At 43.6% G+C, this 23,239-nt stretch overlaps 1 protein-coding gene across 1 annotated transcript; it reads left to right on the top strand.

Moving 5' to 3' along the window:
• Nucleotides 1–1,842: 1,842 nt before the first annotated feature.
• Nucleotides 1,843–15,372, top strand: NRSN1 (neurensin 1). The gene is made up of 3 exons (XM_081919286.1): nt 1,843–1,965; nt 12,014–12,214; nt 13,728–15,372. The coding sequence occupies exons 2-3, from the start codon at nt 12,023–12,025 to the stop codon at nt 14,124–14,126; spliced, it is 591 nt and encodes a 196-aa protein (XP_081775412.1). The 5' UTR covers nt 1,843–1,965; nt 12,014–12,022; the 3' UTR covers nt 14,127–15,372.
• Nucleotides 15,373–23,239: the final 7,867 nt, after the last annotated feature.

The raw sequence follows: 23,239 nt of genomic DNA, 5'->3' as shown, positions 1-23,239 counted from the left end.
TATTTTTAGTGCGGTGGGTGGGTAGGGTTGGATTTGCTCTTTTATGCATATGATTGTAAGTATTACAGGTTGCTTTTATTCCTGTTATATATCCATTTTTAATCCTTCTTTTCGTATATCACTTTGAGTTCTTTCCTCCAGCTACTGCTGGTGAGGATGCTGCCAGTGATAGCTTCTGTCTGCCTTTAGGAGGGTGGTTTGTGGTGTTCCTCACTAGCAGTGCTTCACCAACAGTGGCAGAGCTCTCCCACTGGTGGAGTCTAGCAGAACTGGGTAAGGCCGGGTGGAAAGACACCTCCATTCCATGTAGATCCCCTTTAGGACAAAGATCAAGGGTTTGGATTTCTCAGTTGCTCTCCGTACATCTACTAGAAAAAGCCAACAGTTGCCTTGAGCTAGTCATCTGCTGCTCTTGGGGGCCATTGATGGTTACCAGTTGCCAGGAAGCAGAGCAACCTGCCAGTTTGTTAGATGCAGTATGCGGCCGGCAGGGTCATATTTTCCTCTTTTCCTTTGCCTCTTCAGTCTGAGCATCTGATCTCTGTAAGAACATCTAAGGGAGCTTGTCCCAGAGCCTGCTTTATAGATTACACCTTGACAGCGGCTTCAGCTTACCCCCAAAATTAGTAATACATGCTATGTACATATCTTCTTCTTCTTTCCAATCATGGTGATGGTAAGGATCACCTTTCCTTTGGCAATGCATTGCCTATTATCCAAGTCCTGAATGGCTGGGGAGAGTGAAAGCAGGAAGTCCTTGGCTTATAGTAGAGTGTATAGACTCTTTAAGACTCCAGATGTTGCATCTCACCAGAGACAAAAGAGAGGCTGGTGTAGCAATTGCAACATGCTGTGCTCAGTGGTGCATGATTTTAAATTGTACTTTAAAGGGATGTTGTGGGGATTAAATGAGAAGGAGGAGAAGTATACCTGAAGGAGCATCTCTTCCCCCATTGTTCAGCCCAGACACTGAGGTCCAGCTCCAAGGGCCTTCTGGCTGTTCTCTCACTGTGAGAAGTGAGGTTACAGGGAATCAGGCAGAGGGCCTTCTCGGTAGTGGCACCTGCCCTGTGTCAAGAACCAGATGTCAAGGAAATTAACAACTATCTGACTTTTAGAAGACATCTGAAGGCAGCCCTGTGTACGCAAGCTTTTAATGTTTGATGTTTTATCGTGTTTTTAATATTCTGTTGGGATCCGCCCAGAGTGGCTGGGGAAACCTAGTCAGATGGGTGGGGTTCAAATTAATAATAATAATAATAATAATAATAATAATAATAATAATAATAATAATTAAGCATGCATGCCACCTTGGAGAAAAGGTGGGCTACTAACACAATGATTGATTGATTGATTGATTATAATAATAATAATAATGTCGAAGGGCCCCTATAACTCATGACGTCTGTGACTAATGGCGGACGCCATAGCTGAATCTGTCCATCTGTCATGGCCATTTGTCATGGATGCTTTAGCTGAGATTCCTGCACTGCTGGTGGTTAGGCTAGATGACCCTTGGGGTCCCTCCAAACTACGATTCTATTATTCTTATGCACGCGAATCAGAAGAGCGAACAGCAGGCGGGTCTTCTCCCAGCGCCTTCCTAACCGTGTCTACTCAGAAGTAAGTCCTTTCGAATTCAACGGGGCTTCCTCCCTGCTAAATGGGGTTAGGACTGTCTAGCCGCAGTCCCGTCTTTCAAGCGAGGCCTGCAGACCGAAGGCAGCCGAGAGTCCTACTGAGCCGCTCGAGGAAGTGGCGGCGGCGGCTCCGCCTCCTGCGCAGCACCCGGCGGCTCTCAGTGCGCAGGCACGGGTCGCGCCGAGCTCGCCGGGTGTCCATAATACGTGGCGTCTGAGGCTGGAGCGACGCACAGGCGAGAGATGGGAGCCGCGCGAGAGATCTGCGGCTAACCCAGCTGCATTTGCTCGCCCGGCAAGGAAGGTGGAGGAGAAGGCGGATCAGGTAACCCGGAGCTTTCTTAGTTGCAGACTGCTCGTTCGCTTCCGCCGCTTTTTCTGGTTTGTTTGTTTTTTAACCCTGCGCGTTACTTTCAAATAAAAACACAGAAAAACCGAGCTTCTGGAGCAGATCTGGGTCCGCAAGGGAGGCAGGGAGCGAATAATCCGTTTTTGCAAAGTATGCGTGTGCGTTTGAGCGGGTGCTCACTGCATGTTGCATACTCTGTCCTAGCAGTTTTACAGAAGGAGAGAGAAGGGCTCATCTCTGCGTTTAGGAGGAGCCATGTAGACACAGTGTTTGCAACTTGGGCGGCGAGTTTCCGTCCGGGGGAGAAAAAACCCTCACCCTTCGCTAGAAGGCTTTTTTGTTGTTTTTTAAACTTGCAGACTGCCCTTCCCCTCCCAAGGATTTGCTGATGTGAAGGAAGGCGTTGCGTTATGGTTGGGGCTAGAAGGATAAAAGAGTCCCGAAATGGTTAGAAATGAAGGGTGCGCGGGGGGCATTGGAGGAAAGTGGAGGAAAGTGTCCTCTCCCGTTGTTGTTTACTTGGCAGGTAGAAAGGGGAAGGTTCTTAAAAACGTTTAATAAAAAAAACCATAAGGAACGAATGCACGAGTTTGCAGGCTGGAGAGTGCCTGGGACGCTGAAACTGTTGCTTGGCTCGTTTATTGGCATTCAGCACCTTGGAGAGCTCCCGCGCGGAAGCCGCGGGACAGCACTGAAGGACACGAGCCGGCAAATGCCCCTGCTGGCCGGGCCTAGAGGCAGCTTTTGATTTATCTTGTGCCTTGTCTAAGAAATGTTCTCCAGCGACCTGATTGCACATTTTTAAACATTGTTTTAACTGATTTTCATATTTACTTTTTACATCATGTGACCCTCCTTGAAACCTTAAGGTGCTATTTACATAAAAATATTAGTATTGGTATTAATTTGATTTCTAATTATTATTAAACCTAACACCCCATACTCCATTTCCTTCCTTCCTTCTTCATAGGCAATAGTTTATTGACTCTCATGTTCCATGTATTTTAAGCCTGTAACATTGTATCCCCAGCTTTTCCCCCCCTCCCCCATTTTTCAGCCCTGGTTCTGTGAGTCAGACCCCAAAGGAAACTGTAGCCTTCTATCATTAAAGTCTGCCAATCAAAGGTAAATCATTTTATTGTCAATGAAGCTGACTGACTTTTTCTTTATTGTGTGTGTCTCTCAAAACATGGCTTGAGTTTATAATTTATTGGTAATCGTCTTAGCAACTTGTCAAAGAAGTATTCAACAATGACCTGCCTACCCATTGGGGGGGACTTTTAAAGAGGATTGATGGGGCAGAGGCAGAGAAGAGGATATGAAATCCTATAGAGGATTTCCCACCTCCCACAATGGTTTGTTGGGGTGCTACTGTAAACAACAGATTGTTGCATAAGCTGATGGCAAAATGTGGCAGGTGTTAAGATGCCTTCACACAAAGAGCTGAGCATGTGGCTTCTAAAGACCTATGGCCCTCAGGCTAATTTCAGGTGGGCTTCCAGATGCTGCAGGCCCACAGTTGGTTTCTGGACCACCCCTCTGGGAATTGCTTGAGGAAATGGACAGAGCCAAAAAGATGGGGGGAGAATCCCATTGCAAGCGATCTGCTCCAACATGTGTTAATGGCAAGGGGGGAATGGATAGATAAATGGAAGAAAGGTTAAGAACATACACACATAGCTATGCAATGCTACAAATGGCACCCTTCAGGTCATGCCCACCACTGGCATGCAGCTCCCTACAAATTATCTTTGAGCTTCAAGAGAAAAGGGGGTATTCCTCACCCTTGCCCTAAATGTCTCATTCAAGTGGGTGGGTGACTACTTGACATTCATCAGGTCTTATCCAGATCACTGTTTGGAGAGATGCATGTGGTTCCTCAAGTGTTTCAGGGGATCCAGATGTTCTTCCTTGAAGAAGTGTAGGGCAACTTGTAGGACACTGCATTTTCCCAGTGTAAAACCCAGCATGCTGAGGGAAATGTGATCAGCACTGTTAGCACTTCCTCTATGATAGTGACTGCTGTAGAGGACATGGCAGCACAAATAAGCATGGGCATCAGAAGCGGTAGTCAGCCTTCAAGGCCTTACTTTGTTAGATGTTGTTCTCTCCCTGTAACAGCAGAGTGCATAAGCACTCAAACCTGTGGAGACCTGCAAGGTTACAGTCGCCGCTGAATCAGCAACAATAATTCCCTGCCATTTTTGAAACCATTTCCTGTGCTCTTAAGGCTGCATCTTCCCCCTCTCCAGTGCAAAAAAGGACAGCCTGCCAATGCTTTCTTTAAAAAAGAAATCTCAGAAAAATATTCCCTCTTACTTGCTCTACTTGTATATTATCTTTGAAGATAGCATTCTATGAATTATCTGTTTCATGTCAGTGAAGGTCATCTGAACACCTAGCCATTTGATAAGGGTGAAGGGGTAAATATGCCCTGGATTGTGGCATTAAGGTGACTGCTGTCCTCACAGAAGGCATGTGGGTTAACATAATTAAAGTCAATCTTACTTTTTAGCTTAAAAAATGAGAAGGTAACAAGTTATTGCAATTTTCACATTATCTGTAAGTATAACGACAAACAAGAACTAGTATTTTTTTCAAGGACTGCTTGTATAAAATAGATTTTTCTAGTTTTATTATAGCAACAACATATAGATGAATTGTAATCACTCTGTGTGAGATATATGCTGCATGCAAACTTCTGAACAGTAAAGAGTACTCACAAAAAGACTCATGTTAAGTTCAAAAACAAGAAACTTTTAAACAGCTGACTGGTCCACAGTTATCAATTCCTTCTTCTATTTTGTCGGAGTAAAAACTACTATAACAGAATCTTCTGTTTAGAAAGTTGGTCTTTGTACACAGATGTGCTCATCCAAAATCTGCTAAATTTTATGTAATGGTGGGCACAGCAATACTATCCTTAGGAAGAGGGAGACTCTATGGTAGAGCAAGTGCCTCATCCATTGCCCTACTGGCTTACTAAGGCCAGGGTGAGAGGAAGGAGACAGGGTGTTTAGTTTTCCCTCCTGTTGACTTCAGTGGGAGTGAAAAGCCTACTTTAGACCATGGGTTGGTGCAATTTCCATCTAATTTTGTGGGTGTGTTGTGGTTAATGAGTGGGCTTTGGATCCTGCAGATTCAAGGTCACTCCTGACATGCCCCCTTGGGAAACCGCATTTGTGGCCCCTTACTGACCCCAGAACACCAGTGGCAGGCAGCTGCACCAGCAGAACTTCTCATGGGCATACTGGGGAAGGTTCCATCAGCATGGACCCTCCACGCTTACACAGTTTCCTAAAGCCTGCCAACCAGACCACATTTAGCTGTAGGATTGCAGTCAATATTTTATTTTGAATCGCAGCTCAAGCCACAGTTCCTTTGCATCTGCGTCTGTTCTGCTTGCAGGGCGGGGAGGGGGAATCATTTTATGAAATACTGATGGGGACCAATAAATGATCTAAAAAGAGCTCTAATGTGTTCACATTTCCCTGGACTGATTGAGACAAGCATCACTATTTTTCTTCTGTTATGTTACTGGTTCACATTATACTGGTACATACTCTCAAGTTACTCATGAAAATATAATGGAATAGATTAAAGATTCATTCAGTACTTTTTGCAACCATGTTCTCAACATTTAATCTATCTATTCACAAATCTGATCACACCTGCAATGTGCTGCTGGAGTGTAATAACGCTCAAAATCCACGCAAGGCAGCCTTTGCCATGGCAACAGAAGTTGCTAAGGGATTACCTACCAGGCAGCTGCATGTTCCAAAGATCTGATTGTACATTTTCTTTGTTTCTCAATGATCTCACTCATTAGCTATTCTGCTGTGAAAAGTTTCAGTGTCAGCTACAACTTGCCGGATAAGTTAAATCTTATAACTAAAGGGCCAATGTAACTTACCATCCTTAGACAACCTTAGAGATTTGTATTTTATCCAACAATCAATTAGATGCAAGCAAATAATACATCATATATCAACATTTATTTTGTAAAAATAGAAGTCTTCCAATGTCTTCTTTCTCCATTGTAAGTGTGGGTTATTTTTGCTCTGCTTCATCCTTTCAGCTAACATACTTTTGTGACGACAGTCTCTGCTGTTTTGTGCCCAGAGCATAAGAGAAACAAGTTTCATAAGTGATGCCATCCATGGGACTAGATGGTCTCTAAGATCCCACATAACTCGATTCTATGGGGAAGCTTGTATAGTTGACATTAAAACTTCGTGGAGGGGGGGCTTGCTGAAAACAGCCCTCCCCCACTTGGTACCCTCCTGGTGTTGAACTACAACTCTCATAATCCCTGAACATTGGCCATGCTGGCTGGGGCAGATGAGAATTAGAGTCTAACAACATCTGGAGGGCATCATGTTGGGGAAGGCTGACTTAAGGGATGAGAGAAACCATTCACAGGGATTTTGCTGGTAATTCTGTTTTCCCAGTCCCAGCCAAAGTGTTTTTGGAGAAAATCCTCTTGCAGTTCAAACTTCAGCCAGTCCCTTGGTCCATTGCTTGGTCCATTCTGCGTCGGCCTGGCCACAAACAGGAGCAGGCAGGTAGCATGTGCTGGAGTTGCAGTATCTCGGATAGCTCCAATTGGAGTTCACCATATCTGGAGTTCAACGGAAGCCTTGTGTCCTCCTTGGGACAAACTACACCTCCAAGGTTTAGCCCCACATTCCTGAAGAGCACCGAGTACTAGGGCAAAACTATATATCACAATAAATGCTTCACTGGCAATCAGGCATGTGGTTACAGTGGTTTTTAACAGTAAAGACAGGGTGTGTGCGCAATTCTTCTCAAGATCACAACACACAGGGAAGGAAGGTTTTACCCTTCTCTCCCCACCCATGATTCTGATTAAAAATGCTGTGGTTATTGACAGGTAAGGAAGGTTACCATTGGTGCCAGTGGGAGTCTTTTCCTTGTCATTAATTGTAGCGTGGGAGGTGATTTTCACTGGGATCACAGCTGGGGACAGAAGGCTTTCTTCTAACTTCCCTGTGTGCTGCAGTCCTGATTAATATTGAGATCCCACACACCTGCTATTAAATAAACAAAAACTGCTAGCGTGATTGCCAGTGATGCATGTAGTATCACTTAAAGTGGTAGCTTTCTGGCTGGGAGCTCAGTTCTTTCTTGCCTGTCATTCAGCACCTGCCTTGTGTGCTGCCTACCTTGGCAAGCAGTCACCTGTCAGCTGCAGTGCCTGATGGAAATGGTGCTAGTCTTTCAGTGGGTTCTGTCTCTAGAAATCCTAGTTTGGGAGTCTGGGGCTCAAGGGACTCAAGGGACTCAGTGTAAGGGCCTTGGGCCTTGGCTCAACACCTGTGGGGCTTGCGTTCTTGATCAAGCTCCATGCTCCTCCTCCTCCTCAGAGTATTGACTGCTGTCAGGATGGTGGCACTTTCTGTTTAATCATGCTGCGCATGTGCTTTTGCTTGTGGCTGCACTGCATCATGGAATTGTAGTGTTAAAGCCATAAACCCTTACAGCTTCCAGTGTAGTAAGGGCAATATGTAGGCAGATGCAGGCTTTGGGGTGCATGACCTGGTGAACTAGGAAACGCACATGCAAAAAGATGTTGACACACATGGATTCCAGCAGTGGGTGTGGATCCCACAACTGGGGCAGCATGCATAGTTTCTGGCATGCAGTTGAGGCTGGTTAGACAGAGGCCAGTAATGGACACTGCTGCTGACCTAAAAACCAAGAGATTTTCCCACCCTTTTTAGTGAGCAGCTATTGGAGGCAGTGAAGGCAAGGTATGGCTCACACAGCTGGCACACTACTGCATGAGCCCTACTACTCTCCACCTTTTCATGCACAGCTGGTGAATGTGTAAGAGTGCCCCACATAGATATGGGCTGATGATGTCACCTGCCTGTGGTTGGTTCTGCTTGTCATTCACAAGCAGAGGGTGTGAGTCACCCCAAGGCTTGGCTGCCTCTAACAAATGCCCACCAGTGAGGATGTGGGCCACTGTTCAGCGGTGATTTTCATCAACTGCTTTCTGACTCATGGCTGCCACTTCCAGCATTAGACTGGGGATACATGCAATGCCAAACAGATGTGTGTTGCTGTTTTCTTTGACAGCATCAGCATCTGTTTGGGAAGAGGGGGAACAGGAAATAGAATAAACTAGCCAAAACAAAACAGAAAGGCAACAAGTAAAGGAAGGACAAGAGAATGGAAGGAAGAAAAAAGAAGGGCAATGTGACCTTCTCAATTAATTAACTAATTGCAAGGATGTTCCAATTGGCCTTCAGATTGATGAGACACTTGTGGATATCTTTACAATCAGAAAACTTATACAGTGGTACCTCGGGTTACATACGCGTCAAGTTACAGACTCTGCTAACCCAGAAATATTACCTCGGGTTAAGAACTTTGCTTCAGGATGATAACAGAAATTGTGCTCCAGCAGTGCAGCGGCAGCAGGAGGCCCTATTAGTTAAAGTGGTGCTTCAGGTTAAGAACAGTTTCAGGTTAAGTACAGACCTTCAGAATGAATTAAGTACTTAACCCGAGGTACCACTGTAACTGGTGCAGCTGTGGTCACATTCTGACTGGGTTGGTTTTTGTTGCATTTCTTGTTAGCTGTCATTTACAATTACTATTGTAAATTAGAGCTATGAGCCAAAGAAGTGATGTACACTTGGGCGAGGAGCATATTGAGCCATTAAGAGCTTCACCAGCTGTTTCTGCTGTGTTAGGCCCCATGGTTGAAGAGACAAACGTTGATTTGGATAACATGTGGCTTATCTCTTCAGCAGGGAAGACTGCAGAAACCTTTAGCATAGCTGGCAAATTCTACTCTCTACAACTCAACACTTCTTTGGATTGTAGCTAGAGTCAGGTGACACTGACAAAAGTGGCTTCATATTGCTCGAATAATTATAGTGCATCATTGTTGTTGCTATTTTCATCATCAGTTCTTATAGACTGAAACAAATTAAAAAGCCCAAGGAAACAAAGACTTCACCTGGCTACTAGCCATGATGGGGGGTTATGTTCTGGCTACATGAAGCATGGAGTCAGTGCCCTGTCTCCACGGTCAGAGGCAGTAATACTTCTGAATAGCAGTTGCTGGAAACTGATGAGAGTTGGACTCCTACAACATCTGGAAGCCACAGGTTCCCCACTCCTCTCTTACATGATCCCTAATTTCCCATGTTTGCACCTTCTAATGGGAACATCCACAGTGGATCTCCTCACAGTCTTGGGCCACAAATGGTGTAACATTGCTACTCATGCCATCCTTTAAGTCAGGCATGGAGAAACTTTGGATCCTCCCAAGTGATGCTGAACTGCTATCATACCTATCCATTGTGCACATGAAATTATCATGCTTAAAAAAAAAACCGTTTGTCTCCCTGGTATACCAACTGCTACATTCTTTTTGGGTTACAGGGTATTGGAATCCCTTGAGTGCCCATGACAAAGAAATAGCAATGTGTGTTTTACAGCAGGAAAACAAACTTTCATAAAGAATTGACATTCCTCAACCAGTAGGAGAAATACCACATAGCAGGCAGCCAACATAGTACGTAATGTACTTTAACCTGAAACCTTGAAAGAATTTAATCCGAGGGATTTGAGGATTGTTGTCATAGTGATGGAAATAGCAGCAGCAGCAGTCAGTCTGTGCCCAATTCTGTGACTTCTGTCTGATTTCTATATCATTTAAATAGGAAGGTTGACACTCTTCTCCACCATAGGTAATGTATGCAGAGCTGCTGTTCTGCAGCTGGCTGCTAAAATGAATGACTTGACAGGAAAAGGACATGAAACCTTATCCACTATAAGAAATTAAATTTAGAAACAGGAGTCTTGCTTTAGATCAAAGTGTCTCAATGAGTTTCATAAAAGGAAATCACACGCTATTTTTAGGATACCAGGTAAATTTATTCAGTGCTGATCTTACTCACACTTTCTGATTCATATAATCCTACTAAATGCATCACAGGGAGAAAAGTCAAGCTCTGCAGCAGAAGCTTCTGGCTGGCACTCAGCCATTGCTAATGGTGTAGTATATTATAACAGCTGTATTGTGCTGCAACTACAATAATTTCCGCAGTGTTGCTTCTGAGTTCCGCATGGATTAACGTAAGTAGCTTTTTTAAAAAAACCCAGAATATTTTTTTTTAGTTATTGGTAGGCAAGTTAGTTAAACCTTTTAAGGACTATTCAGTGCTACTGATTATTGGCAACAGGTATGATAAATTGTCTGTTAAGCAAATGCCTATTTCATAGGGCTGGTCATTCTCTTGGGGCACTGCTGCTGTAGCATGAGTCCATGATCAAAGGCAGTAAGCTAGCCAATTCAAAATCTTTCTGGGCAGGGGCTGTGAGCAGAGCCAGCGAGGGATGTCAAGCTCTTTACAAAGGTGAGAAATTATGAACATTAGTCTGACTCAGACAAAAGCTTAGTAATGTCTCCTCTGCTCACTTCCCAAGGCATTAGGCAGAGATCCTTCCCAGTCTTACTATCCGATTAGCCAGAGACCTCCACAAATCATACACACTGCTTCTGAGCTACAGCCTTACCCTTTAAGAGTACACGCAAGAGAAAGGGTGCTCTTGGTGTTATGTGTAGAAACAAAGAGGGGAATCAACTAGGGTAGGGACTTGCAGACTGAGGGTCAAACAGACATGATGTGGACCTTGGCAAAAGGTGCTTAGCCATAAAAAAAATATTCTGTGCTTACTGTGTAACATTTAACTGCACTTAAATCATGCATTGGCTCATCCGTGTATGGCAATAGTGTCATTGGTGTGTCTGTTTGGATTGCTGATCACTAGTAGGCTAACTTCACCTGAAAGCTGGCCAATGCACTTGCATGCTTTGAATGCTCATACAGGCAAGTGTTTACTCATGTTCTGCATCACATCCATGGTGAAAGAAAGGCAGGCTATAAATCCTGTCTTCATATTATAGCTACCGTGGGAAGGGCAGTGTTACCACATGTCCGTTTTCGGATTCTGATTCACTATGGACTCAGTTAGATTTCTTCATACTACTACAAACCATTTTTTTACACACACACAAAATGTTTTGATAGGTGCCATACTAGGTATCATGGCAACCTATCCCTGTTAAATAAAACCCTTTGTGGCTAGCCAAACTTATCGGAGATTTACTTTTTTTCTGAGTTGTTGAAGGCAACAGGGATGGGTGGAAATATTAGGATAGTATGTAAACAGATTGCCACTGGTCCTTCTTCCTGTCCAGTCCTCCCAGCATTGCACACTGGCTTTGCAAAGGACTCTGCTGTGCCAGCCCATCATCCAGGTTGTGTCTGGCCCCCAACACAATGCCACCTCTTGCTGAAGTGGGAAGATCTAGTACCAAACATAGGGCCCACCTAATATTGAGTCAGATCATTGTTCTATCTGGCCCAGAATTGTTGCTTGACCCAAGAGTCTCCAACAATAGCATTACCCAGCTTTCCCACCTGAAATCCTTTCAACTGTAGCTCACAGCAACTGAACCTGATATTTTCTATTGGAGATCTATCATTGATCTGTGAATCCTCTTTGTGGGAGCAATTGTGTATATGGCGGACCCATTACCAAACTTTTCTGGGGGGTTTTAACAGCACCCTTTCAGCCACCTGGCCATTCCTGCTTTCTCTTAATGCATTTCCATGGTATATGAGAGGACACCCCCTTATCCTTCGAGTCTCTGTGCAGCAATTGGTCAACCTAAACTAATCCCAGCCTTTTCTATGCTTGTGCTCTCCACTGTCAATGCATTCTGAGCATCTCCAAGGGGAGAGGGATAGTTTTAACCCGAGGTGCTTGGTTTTGTACTGATGCTTTCATTGTGAAATGTTAAGGGGGAAACTACTATGATCAGGACCAATGAAGGGTCTGATCGTACAATTGCCTGGAGGGTTTTCTTCATGGGATATCTTCCCTATCAAAATGTCCTCTCTATTTTTACTTAGCTTTCCCTGCAAGCTGTGCCATGCCTCTGTGGTACTCCATTGTCTGACCTTTCTCATTGCAGGGGAGAAGGATGAGTGCTTATGCTGACATCTGTGCATCCAAGCAGGCGCAGCAGGGTACCCCGGAAGGAGGTTACCAGCGCTATGGAGTTCGCTCTTACCTGCATCAGTTTTATGAGGACTGCACAGCATCCATTTGGGAGTATGATGATGATTTTCAGATCCAGAGATCACCAAGCAGGTGGAGCTCTGCATTCTGGAAGGTAACAGCTATCCAGTATTTCTCCTGCAGCAGGTCTGCATCAACTATGACCTGAAAAGCCAGGTGGAGTCTCATCAAACATGTATTGTGGCCTTCCAGATGCCAGATGTTTTTGCAGTTCCAGGCAGGCAGCAAACAAGAACATTTTCTGAGCCCCTGATTGGCTGCATTTGCCCTAGTGGCAGAGCTGCATTGTAGTGTCAGTATATCGTAATGAGGGAGAGTCCTCTGGAGTGTTAAAATTGTGGAAACAAACAGACCATGTTTTCACTGACCAAAAGCAGATCCAGATTTTCAGAACTAATTGATCCAAATTCAGCTTTTTATCTCTTCAGACTATTAAAATAATAATAATAATGAGTGTCATTTTTTTTAAAAAAAGGAAGGATGTGCATAGTTAACATATTACTACTAAAGGCAATCAAACCATTCCATCAGGTTCCATTCCTTCCCATATCACATAGCTACATTCAGAATGAGTTCAATTCAGAATCACAGAGCTGGGGGGGGGACCATGGAGGTCATCTAATTCAGCCCCCTGCAATGCAGGAACCTTTTTGCCCAAGAAGGAGCTTGAACCAAGACCTTGAGCTTAAGAGTCTCATGCTCTACTATGACACTTTTTTCCAAGTTCATACACACATTTGCCCCGCACCCCAAGAAACTTAATTTGAATTTATTGGCACTCTTCTATTTTAATTTTTTAAAAGGTAAGATTATTCTGAGTGTGCCTTGTGCTCAGATACTGTTGATGTTGCCAGAGCTTAGGTATCTGTCACTATGCACTGGGTTGCGGCCTTCATGCATAAATAAATATTATATTATTCATCCATGTAACAAGTTATGGCATACATTATTCCCCATTTTACAGAACTGAGTACTCAACAGATCCACATTTGGAGGAATTTGACTACTGGTGCTCCAAATTCAAAAATTCACTTAAGCTTGCTTCACACTAAGATGCTGAAAATATTAGAAATATTTATGGGCCTCAGCAAGTCTCCCCTATAATATCTGGGTAGGGGAAAATTAATGCCATGAGAACAAAGATGAGTAGGTCAAATGTCTGCCATTTTGAAGCTTCCCTATTTGGTAAATTCTGGAATCACAGGAGACTGGTGACTGCCTTTTCCCTTGCAATGTCATTTCCTCTCCCAAAATTGTGTTTCAGATCCCATTTCTCAGGAACCCACATATTTATAAGCCTGGACATGAACACTTCCTATTTATGGACATGAACACTTCCTATTTCTGCCCTCATCCCTGCTGAATTTCCATTGTCTGTGTATCCATTGACTGCTTGCGGATGCAGTTAAGGTTGTGAAAATCATCTGTCGACTCGAATTCTACATGACAGAAGCCTCCAGGGGCTCACAATGGCACTGCACGTTTCATTGGTGTGATGGCAGATGTCAGTGACATGTCACGTAGATTTAATAGCTAAGACTGAAAACAATAAAGCAAAAAACTGACGCCGCAGCTTTGCTGATTTCTGAATCTTCTTTGTCTTCTAGGTCGGACTCATCTCAGGGACGGTGTTTATGCTGACAGGGATCATCGTTCTCGTCGTAGGTTTTCTTGTGCCGCTCAAAATTGAAGCCCTGGGAGTAGAAGATTTTGTGGTGGTGGATACACGTGCAGTGCAGTTCAACAGAGCCCTTGACATATGCAAGTTGGCTGGAGCAATATTGTTCTGCATCGGAGGAACCACAATGGCGGCCTGCTTGCTGATGTCTGCGTTTGCTAAAAGCTACTCCAAAGAAGAAAGGTACCTGCAGCAGAAATTTAAAGAGAGAATTGCAGACATCAGAGCCCATGCACACCCCGTCACCAAAGCCCCGGCGCCTGGAGAATCCAAGATACCCGTCACGTTGTCCAAAGTTCAAAATGTCCAGCCGTTATCTGAAACCTGATGTTTGTTTTCTCTTTCCAAACATACCCATCTTTTGAATTTGAAAAGGTCAGCTTTGGCCTGTGTATGAATCTGTGTTTCCCATGCAGTGTAACTGCACTCTGCAGCCAGTGGGGAAAGGAGCAGATTGGGAAGGAGGTGGAAATGGCTTGAAAGGGATGGTTCAGCCATCAGCGGCTTGAACAAAGCATTAATGTTATGAGTTGTTCTCTTATTTTTAATAGTTGCCTTGAACCCTTGCAAAGCACCATTTGATTGCCCTTCCCTTTAAATTTGTCACACATTTCATGCTGCTTCCAGTTAACTGACATGTTCATACCTGTTTTATTGTGGACGGCTTCAAGTTATGTTCTCTTGGCTCTATAGCCAAAGTCCAACAAAACGATATTCGTGCACGTTGGAGAGAACCATCATGCAGACAATGGGAGCAGCTTTCTCATTTCCACCACGTGTGCTTGTACTACTGGGGAAGAAAGTTGTCTTGCAAACCAAAGGGCAGCTTTTCTCTTCAGCAGCATGAGTTGCTGTGGTGGGAACATAATGGGAACCTGTCAATGCCCTCACCTGATCATTCATTTGTTTTTAAATAGAAATGACAGATCATTAATGTGATATTCCATATTTGCCCAGTCCTGTTATAGAAGAGTTATAATAAGCTCTTCTTTGTAAAGAAATTCATCCATTACTGTCATCTGAAGAGCATCCTTTAGAGTCTACCAGTGAAATCCTATGCACGTTTACTAAGATGGAGGTTCCACTGAGTAGGACCTTTTTCCACGCAAGTGTCTACCAGACTGCAGTCACTAGAATTCCATGCATTCTTGTAGCAACCTGCATGGCAGAAGGTTTGGTTCGCTAACCATCAGAAGATGCACTTCTCAGTATTATGATTGAAAAATATCCTGTTGTGAGCTGAGCCCCAAATTTAACGCCTTCTGTTTCTGGGAAGTGCAATTTTGAAAGTTGTCATATTAAAAAAAGAAGAAGATAACTTTTGTGTGGAAGTGTATACCAAGTTAACCCACCTGCAGGTCTGGTCTCAAGTTTTCAGTAGGAAAAGAAATGTAACTGAGGCTGTTTTTCCGTACAGCATGTGCATTTCACATTGGTACGAGATAAGAACAGTAAAAGCCTAGTTCTGTGCTTCATGCACTGTGCAGTGTGGTATGTACACAGAGCTCTTGAAAGTGTACACAGAGCTCCTGGGCACATAAAGAAGGACCTTTTACATCAATGGTAGGAGCAAATGTACACACACAAAGGAATACATGTGTAGATCTGCTCCCTTTGTTGAAAAGGACATCAAAGCCCCTATTCCTGCACCAAATTTCTGGGCTGGGGAAGCCATGGGGCAAGTTCCTCCATGTTGTTGCCTAACTTCCATGAATTCCAATAGGATTTGTGCAGGAACATTTCCTGGTGAATCGTGCATATTTTTTAAAGCTAAGAGATTCTTCATTCCTTAAATCTGATTGCCTGAAAGAAACTATTAAATGTGATGCTTCTATTTTTCTAGATAATAGAAAGAGCTTATCCTTAATCATAGTACAGTTGTGTTGACGCTTACCTACAGATTTGTCCTTTCCACTAAAGATATAAATCATCTTTGTCTCTCTCTGTATGTCTCTCTCGCTATAAAATTCTCTTCCTTTTATTCTATGGATCTAAAACAAGACTATGTAAAGAGATGTGACCTTTATATTCTTTGACAATATGTGCCCACCTTATAGTTCTGTCTATTTTTTTCAATGGATTAAATAAAATTATGAAGAACTGGTGCTGTTGATGGGAAATGTTTCCTTTCAAAATATCAAGTGGGCATAAGGAGCTGGATGGCCCAGCACAGAGACGAGGAACCTACAGCCTTGGTCAGCCTAGGCAATGGTCAGGGAGAGAGAACTCACAACATAGCACTGGCAGTGTAACCACATTCCTGGAACAAGGGTTCGTGACCCTTTTGCCAACCACCCAAACAGAGGGGCCAGGAAATGCAACAAAGGCTGGCAGACACAGACACTTTCCTTTAACCCTGCCTTACGTTTAAAAAATGTTTTCGTTTACAAGTTGCATCTATGACAAGGTTGTGTGAAGTAGTTGTTTGGGCAACAGATGATGTCAAGGGCATCATGTTCCTACCTTCAGTGTAGGTATATATATCTAAAATCAGCTCCTGTCAGGAGTGGTTTGTGCAATTTCACCCTCTTTCTTTTGCAACAGATGCATGAAGACATCTGGGATTAGAAAGGTTTCTACATGAAATGGAAGCACACCTCTTCCCTCTCTAGTTAGATGCAGCCCCTAAGATCATGGGCAATACCATCCCATGATATCTCCAAGGACTTACTTCTCTCAGCCTCTTAAGTCATTCAGCTGATATACTCACCCTGCTATCATGTAATGTGTGAGGTCCAGAGGGTGCTAACACGAGAACAGACCTTCTCTGTAGTGGCTCCCCATTTGTAGAATGCTCTCACCAAAGGGGTTTGCCTGGTGCCTTCATTATATATTTTTTAAGTATCAGGCTACAGCGTTCCTCTTCAAACAGGCCTTTGGCTCTTATGATGAAGGGAGAGATATAAATCAAATCAATAAACAAAATAATGCAAGGATGAGGAACCTGTGGCCTGCCAAATGTTGTCAAACTGCATCATTCATCATCTCTAACCTTGGCCATGGTTTCTGTGGCTGATGGGACGTGAAGCGAGTCCAACAAAACATGGAGGTGCAAAGGTCCCCATACCTGGTTTAAAACATGAACTAGAAGTTCCCTGCTAAAATTTCAATTGTACCATGAATTCCATGGGAGGCCTTGCGTTTGTCTCACAATATTAATTCGCCGTCCGCATTAGGAGGCTAATTATGCTTGTCAATCCTTATAGGGCCATTGCAAGAGTTACTGAAATAATATGAGTGAAGCGCTTAGAGAAAGCATTCTATAAACTCTTGCCATTCTTCTACAGTTACATGCATTTATAGCCACAGTGTCAAATCTTAATGAAAGGACTTTGGTCTTGCTCTTTTCATGTCAGTAGAAACCTTGTTTACTGCAGTTTGCTTTCACTGCCATCAAGCTAGCAGTGTGTGGGCAGCAGCAAGGCAGAGCACAATGACCTTTTCCAATGTGATGTTTAATTAAAGATTGTGAGGAGCAGACTTGTGACATTTTGAGTATTACAGTGCAGCTTGCTGAAGGACATTTAAAATGATGGCTGCAATATCCACTAGTCTCCTTCCATCTTCCCCACTTCCCTTTTGATAACATCATTTCTGAAATCAGATTGAAAATCTAATTTACACCCCTTTCTAGAAAAATAAGGCAAGATGATATATCTCAAAAATTATTGCTCAGAAAAAAGAAAGGCCCAGACGTTATCTTGCAGTGACCTTGTTCAGGATGAGAAACACTCTCAAGAATTGGAAACTTACAGTCACTGGTTAACAGACATACTAATGCTGAGGCAATATCTCTCTGAAGAGCAGTTGCTGAAAATCACAGGTGAGGAGAGGGTCATTGCAACTGTGTCCTTTTCATGGGCTTCCCGTGGGCATCTGGTTTCCCCCTGTGAGAACAGGATGCAGGATTAAATGGGTCGTTGGCTTGATCCAGCAGCCTCTTCTTATGTTCTCATGAGGCACAATCAGCTTTTGACATTCAGTGGTATACACACTTGTGTGAAGGCCAGTAGCTCAGTGGCAGAGCAACTGGTTTGCATGCAGAATATCCCCGTTTCAATCTCTGGCACCTCCTGGAAAAGATTCCTGCCTCTAACCCTGGAGAGCTACTTCTGTAGGTAAGGAAAAGGCTAAAGGACCCCTGGATGGTTACGTCCAGTCAAAGGCGACTATAGGGTTGCAGCATTCATCTCGTTTCAGGCTGAGGGAGCCGGCGTTTGTCCACAGACAGCTTTCCGGGTCAGGTGGGCAGCATGACTAAACTGCTACTAGCACAACGGAACACCATGACTGAAGCCAGAGCGCACGGAAATGCCGTTTACCTTCCCGCCACAGTGGTACCTGTTTATCTACTTGCACTTTTTGGTGTGCTTTCGAACTGCTAGGTTAGCAGAAGCTGAGACAGAGCAATGGGAGCTCACCCTGTCATGTGGATTCAAACTGCCAACCTTCCAATCAGCAAGCCCAAGAGGCTCAGTGGTTTAGACCACAGCGCTACCCGCATCCCTAGTTACCTTTTAGTTACTCCCATGCAGTGTATTGAGTCCCCACAGCAGATGATACCCAGTTGGCTGGACCAATGGTCAGTAAAAGGTTGATTCCTGTGTTCCATTGAAAGAATCCTGATTCTCTTTGGGAAACCTTATTTTGGTTTGTTTCAGAGGGATATTTTATATAGGTTTTAATCATACTGTTGCCTATCACATCAAAGCAGGGGAAGCATCTGGTCCTCATTTGACGCTTTGTCAAATATAACACAACTAAAATAGGGTTCATACTGTTTTACTTTAGGAGTGTCGCTTAACACTCTAGAATTATTCCCACCTTTCTAATGTCCTGAGCACAAAGACTGCAAGTGATCTTGTCATCAGTCTCTAAAGCTGAAAGGTGGATAGAGGGCAATAAGAAGTTTGGGGGGAAGTAAATATGTTGAACCACAGAAGAGAAGGAAAATAGCCTTGAGAATGGATTGGGAAGTAAGGTAAGGCTGTTACCAAGCACTAGTGTGGGAAATCTGATTTCTGTAATATATGTGCAGCATAAGCCATGATTTTCCACTAATGGTCTTCACGACCTCTTCTCTGCTTCTGTGTAGATATTAAACAAGTGACACATTTTTTAAAAAGAAGAAGAAGCTACAATTCTCTCTGCTCTTCACTAAACATCAGCCTCTTATGCAAATTCAGAATGCTATCCTTCTTTGCTTCTGGATTAAGAACCCCAAAAGCCATTTTAACAGAAGAGTAATCACTCGTGCAATTTGTGCTGAGATCAAATTTGGCATAGCTTGATTGGCAATCATTGCCTTTTATCTCGTTTGTGTTGATGAACACGCTCTCAGGATGTTTGCGTCTGCCGCTTCCATTCGGATTTGCACAGCCATTTCGCTCCAGCCATCTGGTTGTCCTCTATGGGCTGCCTTGACCCTTCTTTTTTGCTTTTTATTCCCACAGTGCAGTGAGTCACACATGAGAGGCTGGGGAGTACATATGCCCTCTCTTCCTCAGCTGTGTGTGACAGCAGATTCTCCCTTCTGGGTTTTGAGGTAAACCCAATATGACTCTTTTTCAGTACTGAATCCTTTTGCACAGTAAAAGAAAAAAAGTCTGCATCGTTCCTGAAAACAGACGATCAGTAGCTTAGAAGCATCATTAGTGCTGGTACAGTTATGTTATGATGAACAACTTATTTATACAGTGCTACCAATGAACATGGAACGCCACAGCATTTCATAAACAAGGACATACCTCTGCATTAAAAATATAGGGAATGCCTGCTGGATCAGGCCAATGGCCCATCAGGTCCAACATGCTCTTCTTATGGTGTAGTGGTTAAGAGGGGTGGACGAGTAATCTGGTGAACCAGGTTTGATTCCCTGCTCCTCCACATGCAGCTGCTGGGTGACCCTGGGCCAGTCACACTTCTCTGAAGTCTCTCAGCCTCACTCACCTCACAGAGTGTTTATTGTGGGGGGGGGGAGGGAAAGGAGATTGTTAGCCGCTTTGAGACTCCTTAGGGTAGTGATAAAGCAGGATATCAAATCCAAACTACCCCTCCTCCTCCTCCTCTTCTCACAGTGGTCAACCAGATGTCTGTGGGAAGCATGCAAGCAGGACTTGGGTGCAACATCACAAGACTCACCTGCGATTCCCAACAACTGGTATGAAAACTGGTATTTGCCTTGGTAGGGCCAAATGAGGGACATTATCTTGTTCATTTGTCTGCTCCTTTCACACACTTATTATCTGTTGGACATAATTTTCATTTTGCCTTTCCAAGCTTATTTGAAGCCAAGATGAACAGTTAATTTCTGTCAGGAGTGCGTGCAGGAGCCAGGCCCTGTGACCAGTAGGGCTTCACAGGACTGGGGCCTTCCTAGGTTTGTTCCGGAGAGGCAAGGCACAGCCACACAGGTAACTCACTGCACCTGGTGGCAAGAGCCGGGAAGGATTTAAGGTCAGCATTTCCCTTTGGCTCTTTGCCACAGCAACTTGTTTAGTGCCTTGCTGCCTTGGGCTTCTTGCTTCCTGATCCTCGGACCTCAGCTTCTTGACTCCTTGCTTCTCTGCCCTTGGACCCTTGACTTCGTGACTCCCTGCTTCCTGGCCCTCAGACCCCTGGCTTCTGGACTCTCGTTCCTGCTCCCACCCTGCAATCTTGCCCCCGGTCCCGACATCCTCAGCCAGGACTTCAATCACCCGTAGACAATTTCCCCCAGTAAAACCCAACACTTGCAGATTTTGGAAGCACTTTTAAAAGGGTAGCACTGATAAGGGGAAACAACCAGCACCTATTGCACCAGTTAAGCATTGTTAAACCAGTTCTGTTCCATCATGAAGTGCATCTGGTGAAAACTCCATGGTGAAAGATTCACCGGTGGTCTTGCTTCCAAAACACTCCTCCAAACTCACAAAAATCTTTTTGAACGTTAAGTTACGACGTTAGCCGATTGTTCTATTCCAAAGCAACAAAAAAATAATATTGTCAGTCAATCTTTTTCAATTATGTTTGAAATTTCTTTGAAAAGCAGAACCTGCCACAGGACAACAAATAAACACCAATACGTTTAATGGAGTTGGGGGCGTGGAATTGTATTAATAATTTTTCAGCTAACAAATAGATTTGACAGCTTTGACAATAAGTTTTGAACAGAGCCTTTTGTTTCCAAAGTTCCTTGAAGAACAACACAGTGAGATATGTTTCATATTGGGCCAGACACAAGGCACAGCTTCCCCTCACCCATCTTTAGGTACAAAGGCAGTACAGAAAGACAGCCGAGGCCTGAAAGAGGACGAGAAAGATTTTCAAAGGGCAGCCTGTCTTTGAAATGTCAGCATACAATGAATAAAAGTAGCAGAATGTCTGGTGACCAGGAAAGTGGGCATCTGCTGCCTGACATCCTTTTTGTGCTTCTCACTGCTCATCCCCAGTCATAAAAGATGGTGGGTTGATGATGACAGTCATCTGCTTAATGTCACGGTAGTTTATCTCAAATTGTGTTTCTGGGAATTTGGACTGAACTAAACGGGCACATATTGGAGTCAGCTAGATTCCTCCTCCTAAGATAGCATCACCAAGCTACTCTATTTTCCAGAGATAGAGCAGCCTAATTTTGGATGTTATCACATAAGGAGAAGGCTGAATGCAAAGCTGAAAATGCAGGCCAGCCTAGGTATTCGGAGAATTAGCACCTGCAAGCAAATACAGGGAAACTTCAAGACATGGGTTACTCTCTGATCTCGAGGGTCAGATTCGATGGTGGCTGGTTGGTTGTTGGGGGCATTCTCGCACAGCGTATTCAGATGCACCCTCATGCGTTAACCCTCCCCTCCCACTGTCCTCTCTGCTGCAATCCTGCTCCCTCTAAGCCTGTTAGACAACTGTTTGTTGAGCTGGGTGAGAGGAGGGGCATAATTTCAAATTATTTAGATGGCTTGAATGATGAGCATCCCGTGTGCCATTGCCCCATCCCCAGCCTTTCAGAAAACCTGCTCGAATTTACCTGCAAAATCCAGTAGCAGGAGGAATTTGACATGAGGCAGTTTGACCTGTGGGGGTTGCCCAGAATGTTCTAGAAGATTATCAGTAGGAGGGAGCAGCCCAGGCACCCATTGCCCACCAATCATTTCTTGGGGAAGGTAAGAGATTGCTAATGCATTCACAGATTTCGATAGCTGTGTATGTATTATGTTTCACCCTTTCTTTTCTTTTGATAATGTTTAAAATTAGTTTTCAATTACAACAATCCAACAGCCTCATTATAACAATGCCAATTTATAACACAATTAGTAATACCAATCATTGAGATGCCAAATTATATAATTTAGGTGGCCCCCCACATGCTATAGTTGATGGTTTGATGGTTTATTTTATTTCTGCGTTCCAAAAACTTATAAATTTTAGTTACGCTCTAGTCAAAATAACAATCCCTTATATCACAAATGCAGTTTTGATGACGTTTCACCCTTTAATTAACACTGTTTTAAAAGTCTTTCTATAGGAATTTGCATCAAGGACTATGGTTTATATATGTCATCTGGTTTCATTCAAATGGCAGAAACTTACAGGTTCATCATCTACCTTTGGACACAAGCAGGATACGGTATTGATTAAAAATAAAATTCTTGGCATAGCTGATTTCTTGTAACAATTCAGTCATATGATCTGCATGTGAACCTGGCTCTTTGTGTTAATAAAATTCTTGGTATGCCTGATTTCTTGTTACAATCCAGTCATATGATCTGCATGGGAACCTGGCTCTTTGTGTTAATGGCGACGGTAGATCTTCAGCCTAATCTCTGCACTATGCTTGCACTGAAGGGTCATCCTTCTTAAACACAGGTCAATTTAGTGGAAGCACATTGCAAGTCAAGTTCAAAGAGGGAAAAGAATGTGGAAGTCCCAAGTAGAGAAGTTGTGTGAACCACCATCTGTCACCGTACATATTTTTAGAATGAGACAGGCATGTTAGTCTTAAAACTCTTAAGAAGCCATAGAATTAGAGGTTACATCCTAGTGATGAGAACCAGAGAAAAGCACACTCCACACACATCATTGTGCTGTTGGTGAGAAGGTTGCCGTAGCGTTAGAAATTTTCATCTTAGGAAACAAAAAACTGTTCTATGGGGTCATTCCCTACATCTTAAACCATGCGGCATCTCAAAGACTTGCCAAATTTATCTGGGCATAAGCTTCTGTGGAGATGCATGATGTGTTTTCCTGAGTTACATGTACAAGGTGGGGAGCTGGGAATGTAAAAAAAATAATAGTGAGGTTAGAGGGAAACGAAATGCAGAAAGGAGCAAACAGTGATAATTACATATTTAACAAAGGTGATTCACAAAACGGTTTTTGATCTTTTGTGAATTATTAAGCCTGTAATTATCACTGTTGTGGTTTTCTGTATTTCATTTCTCTCTGATCTCACGCTTTCCTTTCAGT

Source organism: Podarcis melisellensis, assembly GCF_964234715.1.
Source record: "Podarcis melisellensis genome assembly, chromosome: 7".
Lineage (NCBI taxonomy): Eukaryota > Metazoa > Chordata > Lepidosauria > Squamata > Lacertidae > Podarcis > Podarcis melisellensis.
Note: the sequence above shows the minus strand (reverse complement) of the source record. Positions and strands in the feature narration are given on the sequence as shown.

Excerpts from the sequence above, each read along its gene's own strand:
- NRSN1 (XM_081919286.1), top strand. The coding sequence starts at position 12,023 with ATGAGTGCTTATGCTGACATCTGTGCATCCAAGCAGGCGCAGCAGGGT. Across the intron at positions 12,215-13,727 it reads GGAGCTCTGCATTCTGGAAG|GTCGGACTCATCTCAGGGAC; the intron begins GTAACAGCTATC and ends TTTGTCTTCTAG.